At 40.1% G+C, this 24,659-nt stretch overlaps 1 protein-coding gene across 1 annotated transcript; it reads left to right on the forward strand.

Annotated features, from left to right (window-relative positions):
• The first annotated feature begins 19,186 nt into the window (after positions 1–19,186).
• On the forward strand, positions 19,187–21,790 carry LOC142107376 (transcription factor HES-5-like). Its single transcript, XM_075190781.1, has 3 exons — positions 19,187–19,706; positions 19,844–20,009; positions 20,128–21,790. Exons 1-3 carry the CDS (start codon positions 19,653–19,655, stop codon positions 20,370–20,372), a joined length of 465 nt encoding a protein of 154 aa, XP_075046882.1. The 5' UTR covers positions 19,187–19,652; the 3' UTR covers positions 20,373–21,790.
• The last annotated feature ends 2,869 nt before the right edge of the window (positions 21,791–24,659 follow it).

Raw genomic sequence — 24,659 nt, forward strand, 5'->3', positions numbered from 1 at the left:
CAGCTTACAGACAAGCTGGCCTGGCTCAGAGAATCTAAAAATAATACCCTTTGCTACTATACAAAGGCCTGCAATCTGTCATAGGTTACATTTTGTAATATACAGTAGTGTAGAATAATGAAATCCTAGAGGTAGATTAACTAAATCTGATAAAAAAAAGGAAAAGTGGAGGTGTTGTCCATAGCAACCAATCAGAATCTGGCTTTCATTTTGTACAATGTACTACATAAACGATAGCTAGAATCTGATTGGTTGCTATAGGCAACACCCCTGCTTTACCTTTTTAGAAACTTTAGTAAATATAACCCATAGACGGACGAATTTGTGAACTGTACATGATATGTTGTGCCGATAAGACTAGTTTATATCTTCTATAGGTAATGCTATTGTTAGTACATATATATAGATAGACAGACGAGATATTAATATAAAATCAGTCTAACGTAGATTCCAAAATGTACAAAATGTTGGAAATTAAAATATATATCACATTATCACAATATAGGCACCTCATCACAAAACTATATGGTATGGTTTTATAGCCACAGAAATGTGAACATATTACATGTGCAACAATATTTTGGTTGGTGATAGCAGACAGAAATAATTTTTTGGTAGAGGTAAACAAAGAGAACAGAGAAAGAGAACAGCAAAAGTAGTCAAATTAGAATAATATGCATCTGTAGGAAAAATTCAGTAATAGAAAAATATAAATACACATACGGGGTCTGATTCCTCAAGGCACGCAAAATAAACGTAAATTGTATTTTATTTAAAACGCACATAATTCGGGCATATGCACGTCCATATTCAACTACAAGCGGATCTGAAGATCAGTCTTTTGTTGAATGCAGGTCTAGGTGCGTACTGCTCTAACAGACAATACATTGCAGGATATGTCCAATATATATATGGTAGATAATGTCCCAAAACGCACAGAGAAAAAAAAATTAAAACTTATGTCACGTATCTTTGAGATGAACAAAGCTTAAATCGGGCGATGCTGCGTGTGCTATAGTTTGGCATGTCCTTACTATACATTGACTACTCCCCCCTCCTCGTTCCGCCCTTGAAAATCATAGGCTGTAGTAGGGTCCTTTGCGCTTGACGATGAATTGGATGTTGCTGCGTTTACTGTGTATCATCCTGTTCTGGGCATGTGCAGATGTATTTTACGCAAAATACAGTACGTATTGGCATTTACGTTCCTTAATGAATCAGGCCCACAATATACATGTTTACTTAGTAAAAGTTACACTTAAAAGGAATCAGTGTTTCTCAATGACCTTTTGTGGTAGTACTGTAAGTTACCGCTATCTATGTTGAGTGATAAAACATCACAGACTAATTACTATAACTAGGAGCAGATTGGCCATTAACCATAGGCCTCACTGTGAGCTTTCCTAGGAGACCAGCAGCCCCCGTGACACCATAGGACCTGACTGCAGGATGTGACCTAGTGCGCAGGTCTGGATGGCCAGGATTATGGAGCCAGTGCTGGCCTTATAGTAAGTGCTCTACGGATCAGCTCACAGCCCCGACAGGCAAGGCAGGGGTCTGGTCCTTCCTCCTTTTCCTTCCATCTCCATCTCTGCCCACTTCACAGGCCAGCTCCCTGTCCCAACTACATATTAGGGCTGTTGCTGGCTGCCCACATATGCAGAAATCGGATGGGAGGCACACAGAGTACCTGCAGAGCCAGTAAATATAATATGGGGACTGTTGAGGGGGTACTAATGTTAAATGGGGTTGTTCGGGGACTTAATGTAATGTAAGAGGTGTTGTTTACATATGGGGATTGTTAACTTAATGTGGGGTTTTTGTGTTGCATTGTGGGGCCTCTATATTAAATGTGGAGGCTAATAATTTAATGTCAACCGCAATGGAGGAAACAGGCCTATTTATTAGATTTAAATGCAAGTGATTTGATATTAAGGATGGTTGGGGGTGTCACGATCACCTACAGGTAGGCACGGAATCTAACGGGACAGAAGGTTTTCACCAGTGACCCCCGCAAGGGAATTTGGGTTTAGCAGCATCCGCCCCGCAGGTCACGGCCCTCCAGTTAGGTACTCAGCGAGGCCCAGTGGAGAGTGCAGAAAGGAAGATCTGTGGGAGGTGTACACTGACGTCCGGGTAGCAGCAAGCGGGAGACTGGATCAGGCGGGTAGATAATCTGCAGCAGGTATACAGCAGAGGCCAGGTAGTGACAGTAGGAAACTGGATCAGAGGGTCCAGGTAGCTGCAGCAGGAGACTGGATAGGAAGCAGCGATGTTATGCAACAGGTAAACACCAGGGTCCAGGTAGCTGCAGCAGGAGACTGGATAGGAAGCAGCGATGTTATGCAACAGGTAAACACCAGGGTCCAGCTAGCTGCAGCAGGAGACTGGATCGGAAGGTGTGATGTTCTGCGACAGGTATACACCAGAGTCCAGGTAGTTGCAGCAGATGACTGGATCAGAAGGTGCCATGAACTGCGAACAGGTAACCACTGGGATAGCAGAGCAGGACACACTGGTAATATGGCTAAATAACTCAGAAAGTTCCAAACGGGAACATAGTTAGTAGAAGCAGAACAGATTAGCTGGATATCAGACCTAACTCAGAGACTGGAGAAGCAGAGAAGCCTGACTTAGTCAGGAGGCACAAGGTACAGGATAAACGATCATAAGCAGGGTTCAAGATCTTGCCTGGATGCACGAGGTACTGGATAAACCACGATAAGCAGAGCTCGAGGTTTTGCCAGGAGGTACGAGGCACTGGATCGAACTGTGGGTGACAGAATAGAGGAGGGTCAAACAAGCCAAGGGGTCAAAACAGGAGAGCCGAGAAGGTACCAGGGAATGAGCAGAAGCATATTTAAGTACAGAGCCAGGGTCTGGGTCAGGAGATAAGGAGAAAAGCCGAGAAACAAGCACAGATCAATACCAGTAAGTTAGACACAGGATACACAGAAGAGCCAGCAATAACAGGCAAGACAACAATGAACTGCCACAGGTTACTGGAAGAGGCAGACTTATAAAGGCAGCGAACAGGTGTGGGTGCTGATTGGGGAATGAGGTAACTCCTGCTAGAGAGGTGGTGTGCGTAATGGTGAGACAGCAGAACTTCTGGTGGTAGAGGGGTACTGCAGGCCAGATACACACAAAGGCAAAGTTCAAGCATAGTTCTTAGCAGACAGGAGCTGCAGGAGGCAAGCAGTATCTCAATGGAGGATGCTGTTGTGAAACCAGAGGCAAATCATGACAGAGAGAAAATAGTTCAGTTTATTAATTGTGAATGCTACTTATTTAATGCGGGGTTGGTAGAAAGGCATAATTATTAAACGTAGGTGATATTGACCTAATAATAAGGTGTATTGGGTGGTGGGAAGTCTAGAGCATTCACTTGTTGCTTGGCTTTCTAAGAAGCGAATAGCACCTATCCGTTTTCCAAATAGGACCCCAACAATCTAGGATCTAGCTTAGCAGAAACCAAATGTAAGACATCAGTAGCAGCAGGTAGTCAACAGTGCAAGAACTGGTAGTATACAACTGCCCCGATTCTGGTGGGACAGTCTTGATTTATGGGGACTGTCTCACACCATCAGAAATTTGTCCCAGCTGAAGGGACATGATTAGAAAGCAAAACAGAAAAGAAATATGCCCGCAATTGGCTTTACCTGCATTTTTAAGGGGACCAGCCTCGTGGCAATATAAATACACCATATGGATAAAGAAAGAACAGTTGTTGCTGAAACTTATCCTTATCAGTACAAATCTGAATATATATATAATAAAAAATACAGAAATATGAGCTTTTGGTTAAAACATTTATGTCTGCACACCAACGTCTGATTTTGTGCGAGTACCTATATTTAAATCTATGCTGTATTATAATTATGTCTATGGGTCACGTCCTGTTGTACAGATATATTACTAATGTCTTTATAGGGTTATAGTTATGTACATAAAATCACCTATCTTGTGACAAATTGTCCCTTGAAATTGTATTTCAATACTGGCAGCTATGAGTTATTTTCAGGTAAATGTTACATGATAAACCGCCATAAGTGTGCAGTTATTGTAGTAGACATTGTAAAGTTTCTTTTACTCAAGGCAAATTAAGCCTCTGGCAAGGAAAGGAGCACCTACTATTCTGACAGATGTCACATTTCCCTCTATTTTACTGCTTGACACATTCCCGCTCTCTCAGGCAGATGTTAAACCCGTGACAGGATTTGGTGACAAACCTCTGATTCTGTGAGTTCCAAGATGCTCTGAGTTTCCCACACTTTTGCTCTATTCAGCTCATTCATTGAAAGAACAATTGAAGTGTGCCAGGCTACATGCTGAATTAGCAATGGTATTTAGCTTTGTTTTGTATTCTCTGTATATCACTGAACACAGGCAGGCCATCTGGAGGCAACTGTGTCCTACAGGGACATTGATCAAGGCCTGTCAGCTCTAGTTTCTAATATTTGCCAAGGATGATTTTGTTTTTTAATGGATATCGTTAGATAATTTTATTCAGAAACAGAATTTTTGATACAACAATGATACCATACATGGCAGTTACTAAATTAATCAAATGAACTGCAAATAACTTAATTTAACCAGCCATTTCAGTTTCTGTTTTCCAAGGATTGCCCATTTACATTGCGATTATAATATGCGATTGCAATTGTTATGGATTGTTATTATTTAATAACTCTCAATGACAGCTTGATGTTCATTGGAAAATAGCACCATCCCAATATAAGAGGTGATAATGTTTGACACGGACCCATGATACCTACTGAAAATGAGCAATTGTTCTGTAAATGGTCACTGCGCTCAGGAAAATTATCTGTTGCTGCAATAGATACGGGGGTAAATTTATCAAGCTGGGGGTTTAAAAAAGTGGAGATGTTGCCTATAGCAACCAATCAGATTCTAGTTATCATTTATTTAGTACATTCTGCAAAATGACAGCTAGAAACTGATTGGTTGCTATAGGCAACATCTCTATTTTTTCAAACCCGCAGCTTGATAAATTTACCCCATGGGGTTCACTTTTTATGTGCACATGTAACATTTTGCAGTAAAGGTGATTGTATTTATTGGTTCCCCCTTGAAGGGTCAGTAACCTAACATACAAGTAAAGCCATTATTGTGGGGGCAACTGTCCCTAATTTTCATGGGCATTCCCAGGTATTAAAGAAAATTTGCCTCTGGAAATGTACCCATTTTAAACATTGAACAACCTCACTATACAATTCCTCTTTCTATACATAAGATCCAATTCTTATTTACTGGTCTTAATAAGTTAACAAGTATTGAAGTTTCAAATGCAAAACAGTTTGTTTTAAAGGTGACATGACTGGCTCAGCAACTAACATCAAGAAGATCTGGGGCCCTGGGCTGTACATACACCATGGACCCCCACCCAACACGTGGGTCTTGACTTCATACATATGTAGATCACGTGGTGGCCCGTGCACCTTCTTTCTACTATTGTCCATGCAATGGCAGAGAGTCATAGGTCCTTAGATACAAACCTTCAAATGCCCAGCATTGTGTGAAAGTAAAAAGAAAAATCAGGAGGAAAAACTTGGGTTGCCACCTCATTTACAGTTAACAGGCCAGTAAAACATTTGGATAAAGTTTCCTTAGTCAGTGGATATAAAAAGTCTACACACACGTATTGAAATTGCAGGCGTTTGAGATGCAAAGTCTGAAATAAAGATAAATCATGTCGGACCTTTTTCCCCCGTTAATGTGACCAAGCAACTAATACAATTCAAGTGAAACACAAATTCACAGAGCCTGAGTCATTAAGGAGAGCAAGGCAAAAATAGGAGTAACATTGATCCTGGACAAACCATGTTACAATTCAAGGGGTGCAAATTAGTTTATTATTTTGCACGTAAGGAAAATACTGTCTGCTTTTTTACATAGCACACAAATACTTGATAGCTTGATTTTTAAACTGAAATTTAAAGTTGATCCAGGACATGCCCAATCCCAACTATAAATTTATCCCCACATTTTAAATTTACCCCCCCTCCAATGCAACATGGTTTTGCCAAGATGCAAAGTTACTCCTTTTTTATGCTTTGCTCTCCTTAATGACTCAGGCCCCCAATGTTTAGGAAAGAGAAGTGAAAATAAAGAATCTATCATACCCAGGTTGTATAAGTGTGCACACCTCTCTACTAATACTTTGTGGAAGCACTTTTTGCCTTTATTATTGCAGTGAGTCTTTTTGACTAAGTCTCTATCAACTTTGCACACCTGGACATTGAAATCGTACCTCACTCTTTGCTGCAACGAAAGTGCCACAAAATTGTGAGGGGGTCTCCTGTGCACAGCACTCTTTAAGTCATTCCATAGGTTTTCCATGAGATTGAGGGAATTGGCTCTGACTGCGCCATTCTAAGACTTTGATCTTCCTTTTTCACTTGAATTGGTGGTAAAAGGTTTCACATAATCTATCTTGATTTCTGGCTTTTACATCACAAATACATGCCATTTCTATAAGGGTGTGTAGACATTTTATATCCATTGTATATATCTATAAGGACAATTTTGCATGTTTCTCCAGCAGAATTTGTCCGCTAGTCTTCCACGTGGAATTTCCCGTATGATTTTTGTTCCAACTAGACTTCTGCCTTATTATACCTCAACCACACCACTGTTATCACACTATCATAAAATCCACGGAATACAGAATACGGAATTTGCAGATACACTGCAGAATACTGATGCTAAAGCCGAACTATTTACAAAATTTGATTTTTGTACAATTCTGCAGAAACTTCGCTCATTTTTAGAACATACTTGCCAACGTAGTCTCTCCCAGCTCAGGTGGTAAGTGTGAGAGGGGGTGTGGGGATGCCATCATCTCACAGTCAATGTGTGCGATAAGATGTAATGATGTAGTGTGATATGGGGGTACAGTGGAGGCAGGTTTTCACCTCCAATCATGTACGTGCAGCACTGACTCCATATTATCTGCCTAACTGGCCAGTCTAGATTAGACATTGAAAACAAATGTGGGTAGCACGGTGGCTCAGTGGTCAGCACATCTGCCTTACAGCACTGGGGTCATGAGTTTAATTCCCGACCATGGCCTTATCTGTGAGGAGTTTGTATGTTCTCCCCGTGTTTGCGTGAGTTTCCTCTGGATGCTCCGGTTTCCTCCCACACTCCAAAAGCATACTGGTGGGTCAATTTTGTTAGCAGCCAATTAACCTGAGTCTCTCTCTCTCTCTCTCTCTCTCTGTGTGTTAGGGAATTTAGACTGTAAGCCCCAATGGGGCAGGGACTGATGTGAGTGAGTTCTCTGTACAGCGCTGCGGAATCAGTGGCGCTATATAAATAAATGGTGATGATGATGATGAAATGCTTCTAAACTGAAAAGAATGAACCCTTACTTATCATTCGTGAAATGTTTCGTAAATGCACCCTTAGTTATCTTTCAGGAAACACTTAATAAAACATACTGTATAAGCACAAGTTATTCAGCACAGATACCTATATTTCTCTGCTTATTTGCATTTATTAATATTTCTCTGCTTATTTGCATTTAGCAATATATTGAAGACAACCGTGTTGTTTGATCTGCAAGGTGAATCATAGGTCACTGGTCAGCAATAGAAGAGCACCATCTAGTGCACAATCAGGGCACCTGCATGACAAGAATATACAAAAGTATATACCGTACTAAACTTTCCCAATAAGTAACCTTGTAGGTTTAAAGGTTATTACAAACAATGATGTAGAGTATTTTCACATATGAGGAACACCTCATATAATTAACTTATGTCACTATATTTTGTATGCAAAGCAACAAGCCAAGTGGAGCTTGTGTCACGGCTAATGTTTCCTCTAAGCTGAGCAATTCAGAAAAGAGACAGTTAAAAGTTAATTATGTAATTAGGTGCCCCCTAATATCAGTCTGCAGAAGTCGTCCTGGCAAGTTCAATCTTTAACACTATAATTTCCAGGCCAGTCTGCTTACAAGAAACAATGGTCACAACTATTCTAAGAAAGTAATTCTATCATTAGACATACATTGTATGTCCTGGGGGAAATGCTATATACAGCATGTGATCTTTATACAAATGAATGTCTTACCACAAATGGTCTGTGCCACGCTTATAGACACCTAATACTTTCTCACTAGTAATATTCTTAATTTTTTTTTTCTGGCTCAGTAATAGAGTCATACACACGCAGACATGCATCATAAACAAGTCAGTTCAAACAAAACATGAATTCTTTACACCCAGCACCAGCTTGTTCTAACTGGGGGTCAGATCTTTCCCAGAAACTCACATATTTGTTCAGCACACTTCCTATTCATGTGCAAACTAGCTAATTGAACTTCTGTTTAACCCCGCCGTGGAAAAAAAGGTCAGCATTGAGTTTTCTAAATAAGTCAACGTAATTCAGAATTAAATAACGTTCTTCCAGTCGTTACGTTTTACTATTTGCCATCTCGCCTAAGCCAAATGACGGCTACTTTCGCCCCTTACAACACTGTAGCTTGGGTAGATTTGGAAACCCATTATGTTAATGTTCACTTATTGGCTTCTATTTGCAGATTGTCTACTGCCAATAGACTGGCTGTTCTCTCTACTTTCAAATTTGGTTTGTCTGTCTGGGATTACTGTAGGTTCCGAATAAAATTTCATCCCTCTGTATCCCCATTAATCCCCCTTCGGAAGAATACTGACTTCCCTCCTGGCGTCTTCTCTTCTTATTTTAAATTGTGAATTCAGACCGGGATTAGACTGATCCATGATCTCACTATAATACTTGGGCCTCCCTGACCAATATTCAACAAAAGTTCTCCCCCCTCCCCCCCCCCCCCTCTGCACCTTATTTTTTTAAATTTTTTAAGGTTAGACACTTTCTCATATCCTCCCCCCCCCCCCCCCCCCCCGGCACATGCCCTGAGAACCCCCCACCTCTTTCGAGAGGCTCTGCTTGCGATCACCACTTTGTAAAGGCATGATATCCTCCCTCTATAACATGCTGATAGATACTAATTATGACTTCCAGCTTCCAGGGTCGCCATGAGAGAGAATGGGAGAGGGACTTGAAACCACCTCCAGATTAGTCTTGATGTGAGGATGTTAGAAATGGGGTTGCCACTAGTTCCATTTCGACTCAAATTAAGGAAACAGCTTATAAGCTCTACTACCGGTGGTACTACACCCCGGATCGGCTGTCTAGAATGTTTCCCACTGTAACTGCGAAATGCTGGCGGAACTGCGGATATAGGGTGTACACCACTCCACACACGATGGACCTGTCCAAGTATTCTTTCTTTTTGGACAAAGTTCCTATTGCCTCTTAATTCTCTATTTGATCAACTGGTCTCCAAAGATCCTTGGACTATTCTCTTCTCTCGGCCACTGCCAGATGAGAGTGCACCATCCAATTTCTCTCTCATATTCTAGCTGCTGCTAAATCTCTAGTAGCTAAAACTGGAAAAGCCCTGACCCTCCGACTCTGTGGGTTCTCAAAAATTACGTCTGGCACATGGTAAGCATGGAGAGTATCCCTTACTATCTACACGACAAACAGCATAAATGTGACCTAATTTGGGCTCTTTGGTATCATAGAGAGAGTTGCAGTTCTCCCTGTTCACCGTTAGACCTACCTCACTGCAGTAACTGTGTCCTGCATTTGCTGGACATTCTCCAAGCCGTCTCCGGGTCCTCCACATGGGATCCCCCACTAATTTTATGTGTAAGGTTTGATTTACTGTTGTTTACTCTGTATGATCGGTTGACTATGTTTATTGAACTTTTGTTTTTCTCCACACATTGGTCTAGGTCCTGACTTACCCTCAGTTTGTACATGTACATCTTTGTGTCTACCATACATTACAGAAAGCATCCTAGTAACTGCCATACAATAAAGACAGCATGCTAGTGACTGCCATACAATATAGACAACAGCCTAGTAACATCTGTATAATACAGAAAGCATTTTGTTGACCTCTTTAAAATACAAAGAGACTGCCATACAATGCAGAGAGCATACTGGTGGCTGTCATACAATATAGAGGGCATTCTTGTGACCACTATACAAAACAGAAAGCCTTCTTGGTGACCATAATATAACAAAGAGAGCATTCTAGTGACCACCATACAATACAGGGAGCATTCTAGTGACTGTCATACAATACAGAGAGCATATTTGTGACCCAAATACAATACAGAAAGTATCCTTGTGAACATGATACAATATAGGGAGCATTCTAGTGACCACCATATAATACCGCAAAAGTCCTTATGACCACCATACACAACAGAGAGCATCCCAGTAACTGCCATATAAAACAGATACCGGGAACTATCCCTATATAATTCATTGTTCTGTATCATTGTCCTCCCTGTATTGACAGACATCTCCATTGATGTGTCCGCATTTATGTGAACCTTCCCTTACTGTACTCGACCCATGCCTGCATGGCCATTTGCTTCATTGTTCCGCATCTCCAGGCATAAGGGGATGCAAGTCAGGGATAGCAAAAATATTGATATGGACGTACGCATAGGCATTTTTGACATGTGCATTATGAAAATGCATATTTTACGGAAATAATGATCCATAGGCAGCTTTAGGCAGCTGACTCGATTGCTGGGATGGGGGAAGGCACCACTGAGGCTGGGTAATAAAATCAAGTATATTTCGTCCTGAGTTTAGGACAACCTGCAGCGAACCTGCCAGCTAGACAACCTCCGCCATTGGAGGAGACAAAGACCTACGGTGGCCTGCTGGAGAGAAGCTATGGTGACATGTTGCATCATCCAGGTGCACACTTAGGTGGGTGTTTCAGTTGCCCAGAATCCCCAACTCTGGCCCAGGACTGAGTAACTGGTCTAATTATTCTGCAGGATCAGCTATTGTACTACATGCAGCCACGGATATACAGAGGGAGACCTAGAGGGTGTACTTATTACTAGACTTTCCTTATTTCATGCACCTATCCCTTTTTCCAAATAGAGACCAACATTCCAGGATCCAGACAAACAGCAACTGAAGAAATGAGGAGCAGGAGGTAGTGAAAGCTACATGAACAGGAGAGAGTGGACAGTCAGCCGTCTTTCCCGATTCTGGTGGGTCAGTCCCAATTTTTGGTGACAGTCCCGATTAGTCAGGACTTTGTCCCCACTGCAAGGACAGTTGGGAGATATGTCCCACTTCACACTTCTTTGCTCGTGAAGAGGGAGCTGATTTAACACTAGACCACCTTAACCCCAACCAGCCGACATTAAATTATTAGCTTTTTTTTGTCCAATAAACAGACCTCCTTCCAGCCAATCATCCCCAGAATTTAATATATATGCCTATTCCCCCCCCCCCCGCCATATAGCCCGACAGTAAATTAATTGCACCCACATTTAATAATTAGGCCTCCTTCCACCTAATCATCCTGACATTAAATAGTGTTTACATTGAATTAATAGCATTCCCATTTAATTATCAGGCCAATTTCACCCCTCATCAACCCCAACAATAAATTAACAGCATTCCCTTTCAATAAAGACATAGCGCCATCATCAGGCCCAGTATTAATACCATTCCCATTTAATACAAACGCCTATTTCCCCCACCAGCTCCACAATCATAATAATAGTTTGCAAATTTCCACCACATCTAATAGAGATTATTATTACAAATAAACACATCACCACCTTTTTGAATATAGTACTTATTTTTATTTTTTATAATTAATTACTTCTTATGTTTTTATTATATTATTGTAGCATATATTTATGTACTCCAAAGAAAAAAAACTCCCTGATCCGTCCATGTCCAGTCAGCACTGTACATTATATGGTGCAAAAATGTGCTCCTTGCAATCAATATTATAATCAATGTGCGTGCCCATACAAACAGGCACAACCACCCGAAAATAGTTGCACGACATCACAAAATAGGAACAAAGAACTTTGCAGCCTCAGGTATGACGTGAACACTAGTGCAATGCTTTAGAAATTGAAAAAAAACATTATTATTGGGTATAATGACATGAACCTAGTGTGTCTGGACATCTTCCAACCTCATTATCCGTCCCCTAGTAATGCTGGTAGTGATCCACCCACATGCGTGGTCAAATTGAATAGTGATCTTGTTACTCTTGGCCAACTTAAGCCATATTTTATATTTTCTGCTGCATTAATTTTGTATATTACCATGTATCTACACATTTCCTTTACTTTATTCTGCCCTTTTATTTAACCCTGCATCCTCTTCCATATCAGTCTCATCCACATTAAGGAGTAAAAGTAGAGGTGTTATCCATAGCAGCCAATCAGATTCTAGCTATCATGCTCTAGAATGACAGCTAGAATCTGATTGGTTGCTACAGGCAACACCTCCACTTTTCCTTTTAAGAAAGTTTGATAAATCTACCCCTATATGTGGTGAACTTTCATGTCCACCTACAGTACTGTATCATTTACCTGCATTTTTTTTCATGAAACAGCAAAAATATTGATGTTTCAATGAACCAAAAGTAAACCAAAAAGGTATTTATCTATCATTTTCAGCTGAAAGGGCAATTAACTGTCTTCTCCTCCTCTGTTGCTAAATAAAGAGCTATGAGAAAGTGCTCTACAGCTTGCACTGTCCATGTGCTTTACAATACAAGGGCCATCATATAAAGCAAAGGGAGTTCATGGTGCATGGAAATAATAGCAGTCTGACAACAAGGTTATTAGCACCAGACTGCGGACGTTTCGGCTTCCTCTTCGTTCCCACAGTCTCCCCCCCTCCCACCAATTGATGACATCTTCTCCTTGCACAATAGAAGTGTGTCTTCCTACTAGTACTCACATTAGTGCTGCTGTTTGATTTGGATGAATAGAGGGGAAACCTTACTCCACAAAGACCATCTGGCCATCAATTCTCTTACAGTAATAAACGTTCCGCTCCTCTTTCCCAGGGACTTGCAAATTAATGGTGGGCGCCCTGTAGCTGTTTTCTCAGAAGCAGCTTGCCTGTTGCAATGTTGTAGTATCAGCAATAAATGCCAAATCAAATTATATTTAAGACTCCCATATAATCTCACATCTGGATATGTGTTTACTATTATCAATTCTATAAATTGAAGCATTGGTGGAGACGGTCATGCATCTGTATAATACTAAATAATCATTACAGGCTTGGATAAAAAAAAGTATAGCACAAACTATTTGTACTGCCCTGTTCTAAAATATAAAAGAAACCCATTGTACTCACTTGACTGACTCAAGAACCAACCCACTTGCATTACATTATTATTATTTTTTAATAACTTTATTTATAAGGTATCAACACACATTGTACACAAAGTAAGGACCAAAATAGGCCAGAATAGGTGACATTTTCATGTAGCACACAAATACTTGATAATTTATTTGTACACTGAAATTTAAAGTTGATATTTGTGTGGTACATGAAAAAACAGTCAGTATTTAACTTATGTGCAAAACAGAATACTAATTTGCACCCCTTGCATTGTAACATGGTTTTGTCCAGGAGACTTAAATAAGAAGTTTCTTAAGTTAAGATCCTTAATGAATCAGACCCTGTGTGACTATATAATTTGTTTTTAAAGCACACTAGTGACCTATAATGGAATGTGTAACAATCAGAAAACTAGCAAAACAGTAAATACGTAGGTCACCTCATATAAATAACTTCTCGTTTTTGTTTTTTTTAGTTTTAATAGTTTTTGTAACTTTACGTAATTAGTACAAATTGATATTATCACTGTTTTCAGAATATGAAGTAAAGCACTAATCACTGAGAGGTTACCATGGCAACCCCACGTCACGGAATACATAAGTATTTTTCTAAATGTATCTGCCAAGCAATAGTGTATACTTAACAAAATTCAGTAATAATCAAACGTATAGAAAGGTTTTTAAACTGTAGTAAAAGCATGAAGCATAAATGAAGGAGCTGGAAGAAAACAAGAACAAAGGGATATATATATTATTTACTAAACTGCGGGTTTGGAAAAGTGGAGATGTTGCCTGTAGCAACCAATCAGATTCTAGCTGTCATTTTGTAGACTGTACTAAATAAATGATAACTAGAATCTGATTGGCTGCTATAGGCAACATCTGACAGTTTAGTAAATATACCCCTAAAAGTCATGTGACACAAGTGTGATCAGTCTATATCAGGCCTGTCCAACCTGCGGCCCTCCAGATGTTTGTGAAACTACAAGTCCCAGCATGCCCTTCCAGCTATCAACAGGTTGTTTACTGGCAAAGCATGCTGGGTCTTGTAGTTTCACAACATCTGGAGGGCAGCAGGTTGGACAGGCCTGGTCTATATTAATAATGGACAGTATCAGAGACACACAAAAGCTGGTTCTTGCTTTTGGTCAAGTACACATAAAAACATTCAGCACATACAATCAACATAAACCCGCTTCTAAGTTACCCCTTGTCTTGTTCTTAGTGCACCCATATGATAAATACAATCTTGCCCCTGGTGATGGCAACTTTACTCCCAGGTTAAACACCACTTTGAGGTCTAGCTACATGCTCACTTCTCCCTTGATCTCCAGCTAGCTAGTTCTGTTAACGTCACTGTGCATTGTTAATTGGGCTATACACAATTACAGATGAGATTTGCTGAGAATTGTCAGTCATCGGTGGCCCATACTCTGAGAAACTAGAGCTTTGAATGGGATGTGAATTTTCTCAGAGTCCCCCACAGTTTTCCGTCTATTTGTAACTTTCAGAATGGAGGACAAAAGAAGTGTGTCGTACAAGAAGCAAATTACTGATGATGTTTAACTTGCTATTGTGTCCACCAGCAATTCCTGTCCCCACAGGCCATCTGGATCGCTCTTTTCCCAAGGCATACATTGAACTGGCAGTATTGTCACATCCATCTAAGACCTGGGAATGCAATGCCCCTTGACACCAGAATGAGACGAGAAGAGGTGAAAAAGGGTTGGTTTTAAATACGTTTAAGAATAGGTAAAATCACTGAAAAGGGCCTTTTTTCCACCCCACCATTATATCCTGACAGCATCATTGTGTGCTTTCTTCCAGAAATATCATTTTTCTTTCCCGAACATTCTATGAAAACAGTTTAAATCAGGGTGAACAAGTTTTGCTTCTTTGCAGGATAACCACTGCCTTAAACAAATGACAGTGTTCTCAAAGCAAAAAAAGAGTTTTTATTTTAATAGTATGTTTTCGGGTATTTTTTCATGTATGGTTGGAAAACATACTACACATTAACGGTGCTTGAGGGTGAATAAGTTCAAAAACAAAACAAAAAATAGCAATTTATAACTTTTATTATTTGTCATTGTTTTCCAAAAGTCTAAATTTGGGTTAAATTTAGTGTTTTCCTGGGCTCCAAGAGGGCAAATTTCACAACAGTATCAATCAGTGGCGGAACTATCATTAGAGCAGGAGGTGGCCTATGGAGATAATGGGGCCCGCTGCATGGGGAGCTGTGGGCCCCGGTTCCCTCCTCCCCACTTCTTTGCATCGGGGCCCGCAGCGTGCTAGTTGCGCCTCTGGTATCCACAGCTTATACTCTGAAAAACCAAATCACAAAAATATACTTTGTGGTGCATATAGCACCGTAATGTATTACTATCCTGCTGTACCTACTTTACCATTTGCATATAGTGAAACAAAAATGGAAGTAATTTCCAAATCACAGCTTGGTCAAGTGCACTTAGATGGGGCTTATAGAACAAGATGGCCGCACTGAGGTGATCATTATGCCCCTCCAGGGTCCCAATCTTGCTTTTATCATGGGTCTCTCTGGTGTTGGGAAGAGATGTGGGGGGTGGAGCATGATACTTTATGTTTGGTTTTCATTACAGCAGTGGCGTCCCATGCTTGTGGTCTTTGTATCATAGAGGAAAGCAGCCCAACCGATCTAGCGCTGGGAATGGTTGAGAATATGAAATTAGTTTTTATTTTAAGCAATGCACTATACATGGGGACTTGGGGAACATGGGGAATGCAACTGTAAATGCACTCCTCCAAAAACCTGCATTTGTAGGCACACTCTGTGCAGTGTATTAAGAAGCTTTGCCCACTCTAGAACTAAAAGCAACAGCCCCGCTCATAGGCAAACCGAGGGGAAAGGGGGTTTCTGGTGCCTGGAAATCTGCTTGCAGATCTTTCTTAGGGGCCCCTGAGGCCCCTGGGCTATAGCCCAGAAAGCCCTCCAGTTAATCTGGCCCTGTACTTACCTTGTGTGGAGATCGATACTATTAAAAATATTTTTTCTTTTTGTTTTAATTTTAAATTAGGCAAACTAGCTAAAAATGACATGAAGCATCCCTGTGTATGACATATTTGAATACAGTTCTTTGTCCACCACTGATATATTTGGTAAATAATATCCACCCGTGAGCATGTAGTTATAACAGCTACCCTGACCTTATCCATTAAACATTTATTGACCCTTATGAAATACACCTGATCATTTTGTACTTTGTAGTTTAAATGGCAGTTTCTCATTAAATGAATCACTCTGCATAGCAGCCTGTCAAAGGGATTTATTGTGGTAGTTTCAAACTCAATCTATCTGCTAACTTACACCTATTTCACAAATATTGGACCTGATTCATTAAGGAACTTATGCAAGAATTTGAGTAAGTTTTCTGAACAAAACCATATTGCAATGCAAGGGGTGCAAATGAGTTTATTATTGTGCCCATAAGTTAAATACTGGCTGTTTTTCATGTAGCACATGTTTGATTGACTTGGACTTTGCATTTGGGCCACATTACATGAACACCTTCTACTAAGGATACATGGATTGGAGATAAACCTTCATAGTACACATATACCAGTAACTTGCGGCCCTCCGAGCCTTCAGCTGTGGCCTCCACCTCCTTCCTGCCTTATTGTCAGATATGTTTGTTGCTTTTAACACATGTTTTAAATGCCTGCTGATATTTATTACAAACACATGTCTATTAATTTGATTAAATGTATGGTTATAACTTATTATTGAGATTTAAAGGGCAGGATCATGCAACCTGCCCCTGCTTCACACAGGGGCAGGGGCAGGTGCACCTAACAGTAGTGCACGCAGCATTGCCCATGTATATTATGGTGATAGGAAGAGTTGGAGAGCAACAAAGCACTGTCTAAAATTATAGCCACGCGCCCCATGGATGCTGGTCACGCCCACCGACGGCGGGGTGTGGAAAACTCCCTCTACAAATCCCGCGTTTGCCCCTGGAATCTGTAAACCACGATATGCTGAGCAGGGCTGCCAAGAGGAATTCAGGGCCCCGGTACAACAAATTTATGGGGCCCCCCTTATAGTAGAGTATGCTAAAAAAAAATTGTGGGGATAGGAAGAGTTGGAGAGCAGCCAAGCACTGTCTAAAATTATAGCCGCACGCCCCATGGATGCTGGTCACGCCCACTGACGGCAGGGTGTGGAAAACCCCCTCTACAAATCCTGCGTTTGCCCCTGGAATCTGTAAACCACGATATGCTGAGCAGGGCTGCCAAGAGGAATTCAGGGCCCCGGTACAACAAATTTATGGGGCCCCCCTTATAGTAGAGTATGCTAAAAAAAAAAAATCCAGGGGTGTGGTCATGGATTTGGGGGCGTAGCAAATGCGCCATTGGGGCGTGGCTAACACATCAAAATCACTAGCCTCTGAATTCGCCGGAGCGTCACATATGTCCAAGCACTCCTGACTTTCAGGACATCTAGCACCACAGTGTAGTATAGAAAGAATGCAGTGTTTACACAAAGAGTTCAGTCTTGGCCTGCACCTTAGATTGGGCACAACACTCACCAAAAATTGACATTGTCCCTACTAGAATCACAACATTTCACATACTGTCCTGCTCTCTCCTACCTGTTCTTCTCACTTTCACCACCTGGAAAAAAATGGCTACATTTAGATAATTCCAAACAACCCTGGCGTTAAATCAATACCACCCACGATTAATATTGAGGCCTTCCTCCAGCTCCAATATTACAATAATGTGCCCCTTCATCATCGCCATGCCTTATGATCACACTGCGCCCTCCATGCTGCTTTTGCCCCCTTCACCTGGCTCCCCTTCATCACACTATACTATGCTACCCCCCCTTTTTTAATCCCACTGTGCCATGCTGCCCCCGTTTTTTAATCCCACAGTGAAATGCTCCCTCCCCCCCCCCCGCCGCAAAAATCCCCCCAAAAAAACCAACAACAACAAAAATTAGTTTTGAAAAAAAAAAAGTAAAAAAAAAAAAATCGGCAGCGCTAGGGCCCGGGCCGGGCCCCCTGGCATGCCCGGGCCAGGGTAATTAGTACCCCCCCTCTCGGCGGCCCTGATGCTGAGCTCATTTTCCATTGGTAAAAAACTAAAAATTAATTATTTCAATTTGGACCACTTAAATATTGTGCTTTAAATGTGAAATAAAGTGTGCCTGTGTAACACCAACCTATTTCTTTTGTTTGCTTTATTGTTACTTTATAACATTTTGACCTATTTCTAAATGGGATTTTATGATCTAAAGCATTTTTTTGCTAAATGGGATTTTATGATCTAAAGCATTTTTTTTTGTACTACTCTTAATTATTCTCCTAAAAATATGTTGTGTGTCATAATCAACAATACATATATGATCTTGAGGAATCACTAATCACGTGAGTCCACCACAGTCCACACACCTGGCTGCAATAGTGGACATACTTCTTATCAGGGACAACAAATATCACAATGTATATTATTTCCTACTACCTACTATTTCTAAGTGTGATATCCGCATCCAAAACCACCAGATATCACTAGTGATAGGAGTTTCACGCCAGCAAGTGCAATGCTAACAATACAGAATGAAGCAAGGCTTTGTATCCTTTTATAATCAGGACACAATCTGTGCCGGTGAATCCACATTGTGACTCATCTAATGTACTTTTAATTATTTTCTGTTGTTTATAAATTAAGTATAGCATTATTAAAACATGTTTAGTATTTAGCCTAATAGTTAGCAGTACATAATAGACACTCTTAAAAAAAATAAAGCCCCTGGGCTATCACAGGCAATTCCTGCTACTACTTTTTTTTTTAGACATCCTCTGCCAATTTTTAGAACTTGTCTTAAAAACAGATAAAAAAAAATCTCATTCGTGACCCACCCTGTCCTGCGAAAGCAAAGTGTGTATTTAAATAAATATAGAGTTATCATTTGCTTTACTGGTGGTTTGCAATAAAAGTGCTTGATTATCCGAGCCAGGATGTGTGCCCAGGTCCTCAGCATCTGGTTTCAGCATACGTGTGTGATCGGCACACTTCAAAAAGAGCAGCATACTGCCGTTTTTCTGTTCTCATCGGGAATTAGTTTGATTACAGAGATGGGAAGCTCTTTCCCACGTTCTCCCACCTCATTTTAAAGCTTGTCCCTATTGTATAACACACTCTCCACCTGCTCCTCTGGGAGCAGAGTATTATCCTCAGGCAATTCAGAGTCAATTTACCATGCTGTAATGGATGCCTCCTCTATTGTCCCTTTGAATGCATGTATTAGCTATAGGAGTGTGGGAAAGTCTGACAAGTTTGGGACTCATGCATTTGTATGCAAGCTCAGGGGTATAAAGAGGAGAGAGCTGGCTGTACATCTCAGATCACTCCTAGCTCAGCACTAGAGCATTTGCAACCTCTCATACACTTTGAATCATGGCACCTACCAACATCTCAATGGATAACCGCTTACCAAGGGAAAAAAATAAAGTAAGTTTCATAGCTATCACTTGATTCCACCTAATCTTTAATAAGCATTGTCTTATTTTTGTAGTACTTCTATTTTTAAGTATCTGATTTAGGCTCTGATTGACTAACGTGTCGTGTTGCCTATTTTTTTTTTTTAGCTGAGAAAACCCATTGTGGAAAAGATGCGCAGAGACAGGATTAACCACAGTATTGAGCAATTGAAGGTTCTACTGGAAAAAGAGTTTCACAAACAGCAGCCCAATGTCAAGCTGGAGAAAGCAGATATCTTGGAGATGGCAGTCAGCTACTTGCAACTACAAAAAAGTAAGTTTCATCCCTGTTGTTATTCTGTAACGTGAAGCCTAAGCTAGCTATGCTGGTTGGAAACTAAACCTCAGGGCACACTTATCTTATCTTCTGCATTTTTTATTTTTTTGTCCAGATCACCATCCCACTATCAGTGCGGACACTTTACAGCAAGACTACAACCAAGGCTACTCCTGGTGCGTTAGAGAAGCCTTTCAGTTCCTGTGTCATTATCCAGAATTTGGAGACGCCCATAAAAAATTGCTGAGCCACCTGAAAGTGCCACAGAAAGTTCCTGTCGTTCCTAATCTTGTCAGCCCCACCGACTCCAAAAAAGTTCTACCAGCAAGCAGCCCAGCCAAGATATGGAGACCTTGGTGATGTAACACCCATCAACCAGAGGACTTTATAACCAAAGAGGAAAATACGGCTTGATATAAGTCACGTACACCTCTGCCAGTAAGGAACTGTGTTCTACAGCTATTCATGAGTACGCTTGGATATAAAAAAAGAACTCTACACAACAACAAGAGACTACTCAGAAAAGTAATGCGTTATCCCAGAGGGATTCATGTTGAGAATAGCCTTCAATGAAGAGAGATTTCTATATAACTTTTTCTAAAAAAGTTTAGTTTGGTGTTAACTTTTAAAGGTGTGCTGAATGTTTATCATTTATGGTAACTTTTATGTTCGTTTTTCTCTATTCTATATAGAGAGGTTCTATAATATTTATAGACAGGGTTTATTTAATGGACGGAGATACATTGCCATGCAATATACAAGGAGTTATTATATAACCAATAAGGAGTAGAATGCAGTATAGAACCCGCTAAAGGGTTCGTTAATGTTTCTCCATTTAATCAGTAACTTCTAAGAAGTTATTTTGTAGAGGGAAGAATATAGAGAATGATTCTGTATTTGGATGTGTTCCTTCTGTGAAGTGTGCCTTTATAGACATCTATTATCTATAACATTTATAGCATTGTGGACTTACTTTAGTATTCCTAATAGGACAAACTGAACTGTAGTTTAATTTTCCTCCACACATACAAAGTTCTCAATGTATTTGTTTAACAAATGCTTTTGATTATATTTCATCAAGAAATGTAAATGAATCAACATATACAATAATCAACGTATCCGCCTGAAATAATGCTGATATAACATTTAACATTAAAGACTTTCTTTTGTAAAACAAAAGCAAGAAGAATTAAATTCTAACCCAACCGTGGGCAACCTGTGGGCCTTCCAGCATTTTGGCTAGTATGGCATGCTGGCACTTGTTGTTCCACAACATATCTGAAGACCCATAGGTTTCCTCTCTCTGTCCATCCTAACACTTTAATATAAGTAACTTTTGTGAAGTTTGCATATATATACGTTTTATATTCTCCCTAAAGAAAATGTCAGGGGTGAGATTTTGTAAAATAAATGTGTTTTAAAAACAGAATGTTAAAATGTCTCAGCAGCATTCTGAAAATAATGTGTCTTTTATAAAGATGCCTGTATGGTAACTGCGTATGTGGTTAAATTGTATTACATTGTATTTCTCATCCTCTGTGGATGCTGTGTAAGTGTTCCATACACAAGAAATGTGACTGTGGTCTAAGAAGACTAAAGGAATATTGCACACAATTCAAAATAAAATATTCCCTAAACTGTACTCTATTGCTTGTGGTCTGACATTCCTGTTTATATTAAAATGTTAACATATGTACACTTGTTCCGTTGTGGATGATACAGAAAGGCAAAAACTTATGCAAAGGGGTGACGGAGAGGTGATTTGGTTCCAAAGGAGTGTACATGAACAGGGACAGAGAAAGAATTTGGGGTCATATAGGTAGGGGCAGGCTGGGCAGGGGGGCATCTGCACCCCGGACCGGTCCCATAGTAGGCAACCTTGGGCTGGGTCACTGGACCACCTGCATTTTTTTCCTTTAAAATGTTCCTAATAAGCTTCTAAATCAAGACTCGACCCCCGGGCTAAAATTTGCCAGCCCTCCCCTGCATGTAGGAGACAGAGGGGCTACCTTATACATATAACATGCAATCTTTAAATATAATATTACACCAAATAGTATATACTTAAGAACATTTTACATTTGGTGGTAAAATTAGTGTTCTGGAAAAAAACAAAGAAAGATTTTTATCTATTTTAAAAGACAATTACATTTAGCAAGTGGTAGAAAAATCAAACAGGGGGGGGGGAGGGGTTATGAGGTGCTGCTGGACCTAGTTTTATCTCATTAAAAACCAAGAAATGTAGCAAAACATTTTGTAAGTACCATTCATTAATAAATAACTACATGATAAAGTAGGATAAAATAACTGTGGAAGATCAGTAGAAATGTTGATTTATTATGCAGAGGACAATGATTGATTTTTTTGTTAGTTTTTAATTATTTTTTTAGTTTTGTGGATGTTTTACCTTTTTATCTTAAGCAGATTATGACTGTGATTATGCAACTATGTACACGTACACATACACACACACTGGCAATTGGTATAAAATTGCGACAGGTGTTGCCCAAAAACTCATGTTATGCCCAATAATAATCTGAGCAATCAATTCGAAGTTGAGTGCATATGACCCCTATAGTCTGTGTGTCATATTCTAACTTCACTAGCAGGCAAATCAGTCTGCAAGTTATCCAGCCACTTGGCCTAAGTACCAAATATAACTTGTCCTATTTAGCCACTACATGTGTGGCCATGTTGGATATTGATCCTATGGCACAGCACGTCACCAAGCTACAGTATCCTATCTAGAGTTATTTAATTGCAATTTACATAGTTAAGTGATCCCGGTCACATTAGATTGGAACATAGAATCAGGACCTCCCATGCACTGTTACAAGGCTCCCACGAACCACAGAGGTAACTCAAAATGATGTCATCATGATGTCACTGGGTTTCCATGTTCAGCCAACAAATACGGATCACGGCTTAGTGATTTTGCATTTAGCACAAAATATTCATTTTAAACACTGTATCATGCTACCCTACTGGCTATAAGCCAAAATGATAGCCTAATGAGTACTTAGAGGTAAGTGTACAAAAGTCACCATGTATTTTCTGTATATGGTCAGAAGTGGTAAATAAATGTCTTATATTATGTTGACTTGGACAGAATAGGAGCTATAAGATTACCCATCTTCCCTGTAAAGTGAAACTATTACCTGCAGTCACTTGCAACCAAATAAATAATTGAAATTCTATTGTAAAGAATAGATATGTACATCTTCTCTGATAGTGAAAACTAACTTTTAACCCCTCCTCACAATTTTACTCTGCAAAATGATATTTATAAACGGTAGATGACCCTGGAGGGCTGCTCGGTCCTGTGAACACTGACAACTCTGGACTGGCTGATAATGCAGGCCCATGTAGCTCAGCTGTATGGGAGAGCTGAATCAGCCAATGCCAGCCTTTACAATAAATCCATGCTGACACCGATCTGATGCTATTTTAGGTGCCATTGTGTCTAAATTGTATTGTATCTCTCAGTGATGAAAAGGTGTGAAACCTACTGAAATCTCTAATGGCTTCTCCATGTCTCTCCTATTAAAGAGAAAAACAGGACAAATAATTAGCAAATGCGTCCTCGTTTCTGCCCCTACAACAACTTGAGCAAAGGACACATATTAGGGCTATTCCTACCATAAAGTTATAACATAATTCCAGGGCTGGATGACATAAGGAGTGCTTCCTTCCGCAGTAGCTATGTGAGGACCAGGGTGACTGACAGTGGAAGTAGAGAAGGTACAAGTGAGGATACTTCTACCCCCTGCTATGTACCTTGGTGGTCCCACTGCCAGTCACTACGATCCTTACATAGTGATGGCAGGAGAAAGCACAAAGTGATATGTCCAGGCACTGTAGGAGCACATTTATTGCATTGTAGGAGGAAAATGGTAATAAAACAGTACTGGTGTAGTAGAGGATGCAAGGCTATATGGTAAGGGGCAACAATGGCCGTAACAGATGGCTTCAGGCGGCATTAAGAACTGCAACACCCCAAAATTTTTATATATCTTTTTATTTAGCATTAATCAACCATCTATCTTCCCCAATAAAAAATGTGGAGAGGGGTATGACCAACCAGTGCCCAAAATTAATAATTTAAGGCATATTCACCTATAATGCATAGGGCAGCAAAAATTCTAAAATACAGCCCTGATAATGTAAAACATTGCGAAGACTTTTCTTATCTAATTCCCATATATTATTTAAAAACCCTCTGTGTACCAGAAAGACAAAATTCTATATAAAATGTAAGGCATGATAAACTTCCTGGCAAAATCACTGAGAAATAGGAAAAGAAAAAGTGCAAACCAGATCTGGGCCATTAAGGGGTTAAACTACAGACTACATAAATAGTTTCTAGATGAAATGACTACTGTAATGTACTTCACAGGCTGCTGCACATCACAATTTATATTGGTGCTGGAGAGATATGTTGTAAACTGGTACTCAGAAATAAGTAGAAATAGATAGGAGTACAATAATTACCAGGATTAATACCCTCTTGTTATCCCTAATGCTCCTCCCCTCCCACCCTTTCAACAGTATGTTGTTTCCAAAGGGTTAATCCATCGAACCCTACAGCTAGTCTCTGTCATCCAGCATTACCTTGCCCCACCTCATTATCATAATACATGCAGAACG

This window comes from Mixophyes fleayi, chromosome 11 (genome assembly GCF_038048845.1).
Source record: "Mixophyes fleayi isolate aMixFle1 chromosome 11, aMixFle1.hap1, whole genome shotgun sequence".
NCBI classification, from domain to species: Eukaryota; Metazoa; Chordata; class Amphibia; order Anura; family Limnodynastidae; genus Mixophyes; species Mixophyes fleayi.

What these genes read in the sequence shown, in the direction of transcription:
- LOC142107376 (XM_075190781.1), top strand. Translation starts at nt 19,653, where the DNA reads ATGGCACCTACCAACATCTCAATGGATAACCGCTTACCAAGGGAAAAA. An exon ending in TACCAAGGGAAAAAAATAAA is followed by an intron (nt 19,707 to 19,843) that starts GTAAGTTTCATA and finishes TTTTTTTTTTAG; the next exon opens with CTGAGAAAACCCATTGTGGA. An exon ending in CTACTTGCAACTACAAAAAA is followed by an intron (nt 20,010 to 20,127) that starts GTAAGTTTCATC and finishes TTTTTTGTCCAG; the next exon opens with ATCACCATCCCACTATCAGT.